We start from the raw sequence: 11555 nt of genomic DNA on the forward strand, positions 1-11555 counted from the left end.
ATTTGTTGATGTCATTTTCCAAAAAAGAGAAGTTTAACACAATCGGATGGATGGATGCGAACCTGGGAGCAAAGCAAGGTATATATAAAAACATTTGTGCAAGAATTATACAATGTCTTTCATAGTTACACAGCAGTGTCTGCATGAACATTTTTTTCTTCAACCTCATTCTTATTTTCTTGTTTAACCTTGGTGTTTTTTCTTATTTTATGCAGAAGTTGGTCATAAAACCACTCCAAGTCCTGGCTGTCATCGGGCCACAGAAGGTATCTTCTGTTCTCAATGTAGGATCTCAGTTGTTGGAACTTCAGTAACCTGTACTGTGGTATGTTCCCTACAACCAGCACCACCAGAATGTCCTTTAGCTCCACTAGCATCCTGCACTGTGCCAGGGTGAAGGTTTCTAGGCACCAGCCATCCTTCAGGAAGCGTTCAGACACCACACAAAGGGTTTTATGACTATTCTGGATAGCGTTTTGCATGTTGGTAAGATGGTCCTCCCCGGGTATGAAGTCTCGCTCCTCGAAGCAGCAGCGCAGTGTATTGTGCTCAGAGAACTGAGAGTCTAGCCTGTTCAGCAGCGCTCTTTCTACCCACTTCATATCACTGGAGCTGAAACAAAGATACACGTCGTACAGGAATCGATCAGGGTCAGGCTCCTCTCGCTTTCCATCCACAACATTGCCAATGAGTTTTTTGTAAAGCTTGAAGATGTAGCCACGTCGGTGAGTGTAAATGATGGCGCTAGCAGTGAGTAATATGATCAGTGCGCTACAGAAAATAAAAAGCACAAGCCTCAGTTTTTCAGATCTCCTCTCATCCTCTTCATCCTCACATTGTATGCTGGATCTCACAACGGAAACCATGTACTGATCCTCAGGACTGGCACATATCACATCCTCGATGGGGTGAAAAAGGGTTACGTTGGTTTGATTTAGCCACGTTTGGAAATCCCTTAGTTTGCAATCGCAACGGAAATCGTTTTTTAACAAGCTGAGGTAGCTGAGACTGCTAAACAGATTCGGATCTACTGAATAAATAGAGTTATATTCAAGATTAAGCACTCGAAGACTTTCAGGAAATATGCCGTTTGGAAGGTACTTCAAAGAGTTGAAGGACAAATCCAAAAGGAACAAAGAGGAAAGGTCTTTGAAAATGTCTTCGGGAAGTGACTGTAGAAGGTTGTGACTCAGAAAAAGCTGCTGTAACTGATGAAGATTGTTAAACACGTTCAAACATTTTCCTTCCGACCAGATAACCTCCAATCCTGCAAATGCAAGATCAAGGATTTGTACTTTTTGTGAAAGCCCTTCATGTCGGTCATAAGGGCAATAAACAAGCTCGTTACCTTGAAGAACGATTTCCACCATTTGAGGAAACTCCTCTAGTATTGTGTAGAGATCTGACATGGAAGACAACTTGTTAAATTGCAGGTAAAGTGTTGTAAGATTTTTGGAAATGTTGAGTAAATCAGACACGGATGTAATTTTGTTGTCACCCAAGTAGAGCTTCTCCAGGTTTGGTAGGGTTACGAATCTGTGTACTTGTTTGAGCGTGTTTCCTGTTAAATTTAGGTCGAGTAGATTTGGGAGCCCTTGAAACGACTGATATCCAAGCATCCATATATGATTATAAGACAAATCAAGCACCTCAAGAGTCTCTAGATTCTGAAATGTGTTCGAATCAATACTACCCAAGAAGTTTTTGGACAGGTTTAGCTTTAGCAAATTTGTCATACCCAAAAATGCACCGTTTTCAATTTTGTTGATCTGACTTTCTGCTAATTTAATTTGTTCTAGATCTGACAAATGACTAAATACTGAATTTGACAGAGCAAAAATGCTTGAATTGGAAAGATCGAAAATCTTAACGCCACTCGCCTCGAGACCCTTGAATGTGAATTTTTCTGGATCTTTTGAATTATTACCAGAAGATCTGCCCATTCTACAACTATCACTGAGAATGAGACTTTGGATTTTGGTGCCAGTGATTGCGTCAAAAAAACGCTTTGCCATGTTAACGTCAAAGCCGTTTCCAGAGAGGTCCAATGTAGATATGGACATGTTCTTGAATGGGTTTCCACACTTGTCCCATCCTAACCAGTTCTCATTCATGTCTTGCAGTATCACGGAGGACAGTTTCAGAAGCGTGAAATGTTTACCCTGAAAGCTGAGGAGGTCTTCTTCACAGATGCTCTTCACTTTGTTGCGAGAGAGATTGAGCACATGAAATCTCCTCATGTTTATAAAGAATGATGCCGGCTGGATTCTTTGAATGTTGTTCCCATGCAAGACGAGCATCTCGAGAGACACCAGCGGTTTGAGGAAGTCCCCCGACAAAATGGCATCATCTAAACCACACTGAGTGAGAGTGAGATTTTTAAGGTTGGATAATCCGTTAAACGCTCCTGTATCCATTTCCAGGAAGTGGTTGTAGTCTAGCTGAAGTGATGTTAAATTAGCGAGACTTCTGAATGTATTGTTTCGGATCCGAAGTCCTGGTGGTTGGTGCATCAGTATAAGGACTTGCAGACCTTCCAGACAAGAAAAGGATGTTTCATTGAGTTCAGCAATCCTGTTGTTAGACAGATCCACTTTATTTACATATGTGGGAAGCTCTGGCACCTCCTGAAGACCTTGATGAATGCAGAGAACGACAATTGAAGTGCATTTTACAATTTGAGTGCTGATGCATAATCCAAGGAGGATCAGAGATAATGTGTGTCTTGTCGTCATTCTGAGATCCCTGTTGAAAACAAAGGTTACAACATTTTACCCAAAAAATAAAAATTGCATCACTTCCTCAAATATTATACTCCACAGCAGCAGCTGTAATCAGGTTTGGTACAACACAAGGATGATTATATGACAGTGGGCATTTTCACCCCTGAAAGTCTACACCAAGGTCCGATACAAAGTTCATGTTTTGATACATTTGGTTAGTTTTGGTTTGGTTTCACATTGTAATTATGCGAGTGCACTAAAGAACTGTACATGACACACTTGCGTCCTGTCATCATCTATGTGGGCGGCATCTGGACATTGATTGGTTTGTAAATGACGAGAATGAATGAACAGACGCATATCGTTGCGTTGCCGTAGTGAACAGTGCACATTGCTTGACTATTTCGTTTCGTTTAAAAGTGGACATTTCAAGCTATCTATACACATATTTCTCATGTCTGTGAGGCTGAGTTTGGGTTTATTTATGAGACGTGTTCAAGAGCAATGCAAGTGATCGTTCCCGCGCCGCCATGTCACGATTGTTGCCTGCTATCGCCTATTTGCTTCTTATTTATTAAATCCAGGCACTTGGCTGATGAAACATTGATTAAAATACAATTTATACAAAACAAAATTCACTTTAAACAAAGGCTTTCTACAAAACAAAACTTAATGAAGTGGTCAAAATCATTTCTGACCTGCGCATTTTTTCACTTTTCATAATCAATATAGCCGAGATGAAATTTAAAAATAACATATTTCAACATAGGAACTTCCTGTAAATGGTCTGAAAGTCCGAATCATACAGAAAATGCCTTCACACTAGAAACGAACCAAACTTTGTTTATTTTGATCCGGACCGAGACTAGGCCTACCTCTTTTCGTCAGACCAAACTTCGTCTGTTTGTCCGGACCGTGGTACCGGAGAGGTTTCACGCCTGTAATTTTGATTCTGACCAAACTGAAATGTCCGAAAATTCGGACCAAACAAGGTAGGTGTGAAAGGGCCCAGTAACATTTTATGTGACACTTTAAAGCCATTAATACTATTTTAATGGTTTAATTATGCCTTTTAATGCACATAATGCATTGTATGGGTCTCATGAATAATTGTCACCAGTTATTATACATTATATTACTTAGCTATTCACTGTTACATCTTTAAAAGGTATAATGCATTAAAACACATGACAAACTACCAATTTTAGAACCAATTTGGTTTCAATTATTTCTGAAAAGTTATAATGTACATTATGAATGCCTTCATAATGCAATATAAATAAAGGCTTTTAAGTGAAGTGTTACCAAATTTTCCTTCTAAGGTAAAGTGCGCCTATCCCTTAAAATGAACCATGGTTTTTACTACAAAAAAAAAACTAAAAATGGTTACTATATGGTTACCACAAAATAACCATGGCTTTGCTACACTAACCATAGTTTTACCATGGCATTTGTGGTAAAACTGGTTAAACAAATGGTAATCAATCTGCCAACAAAAAAAAAAAAAACATGGTTAGGCTACTACACTTTAACTATAATAAAACCATGGTTACTTTTCGTAAAATGTGCATTTTATATTTCCAAATCCAGTGTGGTAAGTAATATGAAATGGAAATCATAAATGTAATTCACTAAAACCACTGAATACGGCATAAAGGACAGTCTTCTGTAGACCTAGTTTATCTAATTGTTTGCTTAACTATCTCAAGGTTCAATGACTAACAAGAAAAACACTAGTTTAGTGTGGAATTCATTGTTATGAGATGTTACCATACATACGGTGATTTGAGAGATTTACTACTAAATAGGTCTAATAATAATAACCGATTAATTTTAGAGATGTACCTGTTGGGCCACTAACCTGTTTAGCAGTTTCTGAAGGCATTTGAAAGTACAGGTGAAGTTTAAAGAGTTCCGTACGGAGATAATGCGGAGTTGCTCTGTTCTCTCCTTCTTCGTTTCATTTGTGTTTCCCAATGTTTCTGAACAAGGAAATAACTGTCGGACACAGTGACTCGTTTTCCGGTGAACAGTTCGTCAAGTGTGAGTACTGAAACTCTCCAGGCACTGCAAACAAACTGAGATTCAGCACATCAATGTATCTCTGGCTCCCTTTTTCTACATTTCGCCCTAAAATATGCAGATTCCTCCGCTGTGGCCGTGCTCAACTTGTACTGTAGGCGGCGTAAGACTGTAGTATGTAGGGCAGTCCATGCTATATGGATATAGTTTTGTATGTTTTATTCATTAAAGAAACAGCTATCTAGAACATGGACCGTCATATTTCGTATTTTAACATAAAGCAAGTTGTGCCTGTGAACTGTTCAAACATTAACCATATGCTTGCTTACAATGAGTAGATAAAACACACAGGCTAGTGGACAATTGAGATAAGCTTAATTAAATTAATTTAGGGGTTTAATGTAAGAATGAAGCCGACAATTGTCTGCTTTAAAAAATAAATAAATAAAAAAGCCGCTCAAACCCTCAAAAAAGCGCGGGCGATTACAATTCAAAAAGTAACGGTCATTTTGAAGAACGGTCATTTTCCGGGCGATTTCTTTAATTACTAAATCGCCCGTATGTGTGGTTTGTCAGTCTTTAAAAACCCTGGAACATCACATTATAAAACATAAGGTTGTTTTTGTTTATTGGCAGACTGAATCTTCTTCTGATTCAAAGCAAACAAAGCAGTTCAAATGTAAGAAATTAGCAATCTATTGTTAAGACTGAGTATTGTTAAGAGTGATCTGTACATTAAGAGGAACAATATATTTTGCTCTATATGAAAGCTATAAAGTTATTTTAATGTCAGGTTACATAAGGCTACATGTGAAGTCAGTTTGAGAAATGGATTTATTTGATGATAAACGAGAAATTTGCTGTATTATTTTTATGTTAAAGAAGAAATTATGTCACAAAGGTGCTTCCTTTGTACTGCAAGTTATAATTTATTAAAATATTTTGTGTATTTATGGACTTCATTTTATTTTTGTAGCTGTCTTTGTCAACCAGAAACAAATCAGAGCTCTTATCAATAAAAATCTGCATTAGCTGAAAACCTGGGTGTGAAAAGTTGTAGGCTATATTAATTTTGCATGTAATATGTAAGTTCTGTGTTTGCACATTGTAATATGAATAATGAGAGGTCATGTAACAGGAGCGACTCTAATGCAGTTTTATTTATAAATAGCTCTATAAATGACTTTCACAGAAATCTGTTCATTCATGCTCAGAGAAAAAACAAAAATGAGTTTTTAGATATTATTTTACTTCTGTGTAAAGCTTTTTTTATGTTTAGTCATCAAAAACAGAAGTTTTATGATGATAGTTGAAACAAATATAACTCTCGTGTAACTCTCAAAGTCCACACAAAGAAAGCAGAAGGTTTTTGATTGCACAATGGAGATGTTTGAAAGAATGACCTGTTGTTATACAAGACTATCAGATCTTGATGTTGCGATTGTGTGAAATAAAATATGAATACAATATAAAGACTATATACAGTTAGACAACTGCAATTTATTTATTCCTTCTTTCTTTTTATGGGAACAGGAAATTAATTTGAAGGCTATTCTTTGGTCAGCTATGTTTGCACAAGGTGCCACTGAGATATTGCTTTCTGTACATAAATCATAATGCAGAATGTTAATATTAGTTTTGCAATGTTGTCCTTTTTTTTCAACGTGAAGGGAAATTTGGCCAGATGGCATTGTGAGGTCAACTAAGGATATATTATTATCAGATCTTCAATGAATTCCAGGAATTATAGTTGTCAGCCAAGATTTCAATTCAATATTTAGTTAACCGTCATGTTGTTGCTGTGGGCATTCCCACCGTTCTCCCCTACTATTTCCAAACCGTTCAAAGTACACTGTTCAAAGAATTAGTCAATACTGAGGTTTCTTTACAGATTTAACAATTTAACAATGTACAAACTGTGATTACCCAAAAACATAAGGACAGATTGTGACAGATTCACTAGTGGCTTCCTAGTTTTGTAATTTTTCAGGAAATAAGGTCAGAGTACACAGTGTCTTTTTATCCAGTTACCATTTTTAGGTTGTAAATTCATTTACAGTATAGATTAAGTTGGCATTTGCTTAATTTCTTCATTTCTAATTCACAAAATCACACAAGTGGTTGAAGAAGAGTATTCGGGGGTCTTTATCCACTTCTGCACACATTCAAATTAGCATTTCAGACATTTACTGAAATGATCAGCAGGTTCACAGACATATTTTATAACAGCTACACTCTTAAAAAAAAAGATTCTATGGCACCAAAAATGGTTCTTGCACTCTAAAAAAAAAAAAAAAAAAAAGTTCTATATGGCACCAAAAATGGTTCTTGGCTCGTAATCATAGGGGAACCTTTTTTGGTGCTTCAGTGGTTCTTCAGAGTAGCTATATAGCACCTTAGTCAAAGAACCGGTGAAGAACCTCACACACACATAGGCTATAAATATAGAAAACATTGGAAAATACATAATTATAGTTAACCAAGATTTGCATTATGCATTCTAACAATTTAACAAAATATATAATCAACAAATAAACCATAATTATACTGCTGTGTTTGCATGGACATTCAATGCTTCAGGCTGTGTTTGATTTGTAGGTTGATTTTCTTGTTTAACCTTGGTATCTTTTCTTATTTTATGCAGAAGTTGGTCATAAAACCAATCCAAGTCCTGGCTGTCATCGGGCCACAGAAGGTATCTTCTGTTCTCAATGTAGGATCTCACTTGTTCGAACTTCAGTAATTTGTACTGCGGTATGTTCCCTACAACCAGCACCACCAGAATGTCCTTTAGCTCCACTTGCATTCTCTTTTGTGCCAGAATGAAAGCCTCTAGGCACCAGCCATCCTTCAGGAAGCGTTCAGACACCACACAAAGGGTCTTTTGACTATTCTGGATAGCGTTTCGCATGTTGGAAAGATGGTCCTCCCCGGGTATGAAGTCTCGCTCCTCGAAGCAGCAGCGCAGTGTATTGTGCTCAGAGAACTGAGAGTCTAGCCTGTTCAGCAGCGCTCTTTCTACCCACTTCATATCACTGGAGCTGAAACAAAGATACACGTCGTACAGGAATCGATCAGGGTCAGGCTCCTCTCGCTTTCCATCCACAACATTGCCAATGAGTTTTTTGTAAAGCTTGAAGATGTAGCCACGTCGGCGAGTGTAAATGATGGCGCTAGCAGTGAGTAATATGATCAGTGCGCTACAGAAAATAAAAAGCACAAGCCTCAGTTTTTCAGATCTCCTCTCATCCTCTTCATCCTCACATTGTATGCTGGATCTCACAACGGAAACCATGTACTGATCCTCAGGACTGGCACATATCACATCCTCGATGGGGTGAAAAAGGGTTACGTTGGTTTGATTTAGCCACGTTTGGAAATCCCTTAGTTTGCAATCGCAACGGAAATCGTTTTTTAACAAGCTGAGGTAGCTGAGACTGCTAAACAGATTCGGATCTACTGAATAAATAGAGTTATATTCAAGATTAAGCACTCGAAGACTTTCAGGGAATATACCGTTTGGAAGGTACTTCAACGAGTTGAAGGACAAATCCAAAAAGAACAAAGAGGAAAGGTCTTTGAAAATGTCTTCGGGAAGTGACTGCAACCCATTGGCAGTCAGAGAAAGCTGCTCTAACTGATGAAGATTGTTAAACACGTTTAAACATTTTCCTTCAGACCAGATCAGCTGCATAGATGAAAGTCCCAGATGAAGAAGTTGTAGTTTGTCTGAAGCCACTATTTGTCTTTGATTATAACAACTGGAAAACATGTTGCCTTGAAGAAAGATGTTTTCAATTCGAGGAAATTCCCGTAATATTGTGTACAGATCTGACAAGGCCTTTAATCTGTTCATTTCCAGGTCAAGCGTTGTGAGATTTTTAGCAATGTTGGGTAAACCAGACAAGGATGAAACTCTGTTCTCACCCAAGTAGAGTATCTTCAGGTTTGGTAGGGTTGCAAATGTATGAACTGATTCAATAGCATTTCCTGTTAAATTTAAGATGAGCAAATTTGGAAGTCCCCGAAGTGACTTATCCCCAAGAACCCTTATATGATTATAAGACAAATCAAGCACCTCAAGAGTCTCCAGATTCTGAAATGTGTTCGAATCAATACTACCCAGGAAGTTTTTGGACAGGTTTAGCTTAAGCAAATTTGTCATGCCCAAAAAAGCACCAGTTTCGATAATGTTGATCTCATTTTCCGCTAATGTAATTTGTTCTAGATCTGGAAAATGACTAAATACTGAATTTGACAGAGCAAAATTTTTGGATTTGGACAAATCGAAAGTCTTAACACCACTCGTCTCGAGACCCTTGAATGTGAATTTGTCTGGATCTTTTAAATTGTTATGACCAAATGAGCTGCCCATGCTGTAGCTGCTACTGAGAATGAGACTTTGGATTTTGGTGCCAGTGATTGCGTCAAAAAAACGCTTTGCCATGTTAACGTCAAAGCCGTTTCCAGAGAGGTCCAATGTAGATATGGACATGTTCTTGAATGGGTTTCCACACTTGTCCCATCCTAACCAGTTCTCATTCATGTCTTGCAGTATCACGGAGGACAGTTTCAGAAGCGTGAAATGTTTACCCTGAAAGCTGAGGAGGTCTTCTTCACAGATGCTCTTCACTTTGTTGCGAGAGAGATTGAGCACATGAAATCTCCTCATGTTTATAAAGAATGATGCCGGCTGGATTCTTTGAATGTTGTTCCCAAGCAAGACGAGCATCTCGAGGGACTCCAGCGGTTTGAGGAAGTCACCCGACAAAATGGCGTCATCTAAACTGCACTGAGTGAGACTGAGAATCTCAAGTTTGGATAATCCGTTAAAAGCCCCTGTCTCTAATTGCAGGAAGAAGTTGAAGTCTAGTGTAAGTAATATTAGATTGGAGAGTCTTCTAAACGTGTTGTTTCTGATCACAAGTCCTGGTGGTTGGTGCTCCAGTTTAAGGACTTGCAGACCTTCAAGACGAGAAAAGGATGCTTCGTTGAGTTCAGCAATGTTGTTTAGATTCAGATCCAGATAATTGACATGCGTGGGAAGCTCTGGCACCTCTTGAAGACCTTTATATGCGCAGAAGGCGGCATAGCCATTAACCGAACACACAGAGGAGCATTTCACAACTTCAGTGTGGATGCACAATCCAAAGAGGATCATTGTGAATGTATATCCCATTCTGAGAGCACTGTGGGGAAAACAAAACATGAAAGGCTATTTAAGTTGATCATTGTTTGCTTAAGTTAAAGGTTCAGTGACTTTACAACGTGAACATAATCTGACACATGCAGTAATCTGAGAGATGTACTACTATGGCAAGCTGTTTTGACTTTTTTTCATTCCCAGGATATGAATTCTTGATATCGACAATTCAATTTTCACTAGTTAAAATGCCAATTCTTTATATCAGGAATTCGATTTATACTAGTAACAATGACATTTTTTGATATCAGGAATTGCATTTCCACACTGTAAAAAAAAACAACTAAATTTTTAAGTGCAATCAACTTGGATGTTTAAGTAATTTCAACTTGAATTACATTGAACTGACTTAAAAAATTGCCGAGTTGAATCTTGTGTAACTTATAGAAAAGTTATTTTGAGGAGTTAAAGCAATGTAAAACCATGTTGTCATAACTTATTAATCATTTATATTTTTTTACAGTGCACTAGTAAAAATAAATTCTTGATATCAACAACGTCATCACTCGCAGAAATACGAATACTTGATATCAAGAATTAAATTCTTGATCTGTAATTGTATTTTCACTAGTTAAATGCAATGGGCATCAATTGTTGATATCATAACTAATATTTCTTAGTTGAAATTCCAATTTCACATATCAGAAATACAATTTTTTATATCACTTACTTTGTTATTAGAAAAAAATAAAAATTCCTGATATCAAAAACTCAATTTTCACTATAGTTGAAATGTTAATTAATGATATCTGTAAATGTATTTAAAAAAAAAAATTGTTGATAAAATGGCTTTCTTACTAGTAACAATCACATTCATGATATCAGAAATTAACATTGTCACTTGTGACAATTGAATTATTGATATCAAAATGTTTTATAGTAATCATTCAATTGTTGATTTTAAGAACAGACATTTGCACTAGTAACAACATAATTATTGAAAAGAATAAAAAATAAAGGTTTTAACAAGTGAGAATTGTATTTCTGATATGTGAAATTGCAATTCCAACTCCAATACTTGATATCAACTATTACATTTGAATGGCAGCCTATGGTGACATTTCACTAGTGAAAATACAATTGCAGATATCCAGAATTATAGTTTTTACTAGTAGAAATCTAATTCCTGATATCAATAATGAGCATTTTAAAGTGAAAATTGAATTGTTAATATCAAGAATTAATATCCTGGGAATGAATAAATGTCTAAACGGCTTGCCATATTACTACAAAGTTGATAACCGAGCAATAACTTAACCAGCGTCTTACCAGGTTCGGTCCCTAATCCATACAGCGTTTTCCCAAGTCTTAAATAATCAATAACGTTTCAATAACGCGGTATCGTCAAATAAAGAACGAAACGTCCTCTCGCGTGAGTTCCGGCGATAATGAGTTCTCCCTCAGTTCTCTCTCCCTGTGTTTCGGTGTTTCTCAACATTTCTCAAATAGGAAATAACTTTCTGAGCCAATGATTCGTTTTCCGGTGAGGAGTTCATCACGTTTGAGTAGTGTAACTCTGGAAAAAACGAGTTATTTCAGCTTCAGTCATATTTGGTACTTTTCAACGGTAGCATAGAATAAAATGAACAAAACGTTTTGTTGTTTCG

General features: G+C 37.1%; 1 protein-coding gene across 1 annotated transcript; it reads right to left on the bottom strand.

The window, feature by feature from the left end:
• Positions 1 to 6: 6 nt before the first annotated feature.
• Positions 7 to 9928, bottom strand: LOC307135636 (uncharacterized protein). Its single transcript, XM_079832209.1, has 3 exons — positions 7294 to 9928; positions 4585 to 4721; positions 7 to 2745 (listed from the first exon to the last, which is right to left on the bottom strand). Exons 1-3 carry the CDS (start codon positions 9922 to 9924, stop codon positions 126 to 128), a joined length of 5388 nt encoding a protein of 1795 aa, XP_079688335.1. The 5' UTR covers positions 9925 to 9928; the 3' UTR covers positions 7 to 125.
• Positions 9929 to 11555: the final 1627 nt, after the last annotated feature.

The sequence above is a fragment of the Gobio gobio genome (genome assembly GCF_949357685.1).
Source record: "Gobio gobio genome assembly, chromosome: 12".
Taxonomy (NCBI): domain Eukaryota; kingdom Metazoa; phylum Chordata; class Actinopteri; order Cypriniformes; family Gobionidae; genus Gobio; species Gobio gobio.

Excerpts from the sequence above, each read along its gene's own strand:
- LOC307135636 (XM_079832209.1), bottom strand. The coding sequence starts at position 9,924 with ATGGGATATACATTCACAATGATCCTCTTTGGATTGTGCATCCACACT. Across the intron at positions 4,722-7,293 it reads ATGTCCATGCAAACACAGCA|TTATTTCCTTGTTCAGAAAC; the intron begins GTATAATTATGG and ends TGTGTCCGACAG. Across the intron at positions 2,746-4,584 it reads CTTCAGAAACTGCTAAACAG|GGATCTCAGAATGACGACAA; the intron begins GTTAGTGGCCCA and ends TGTTTTCAACAG.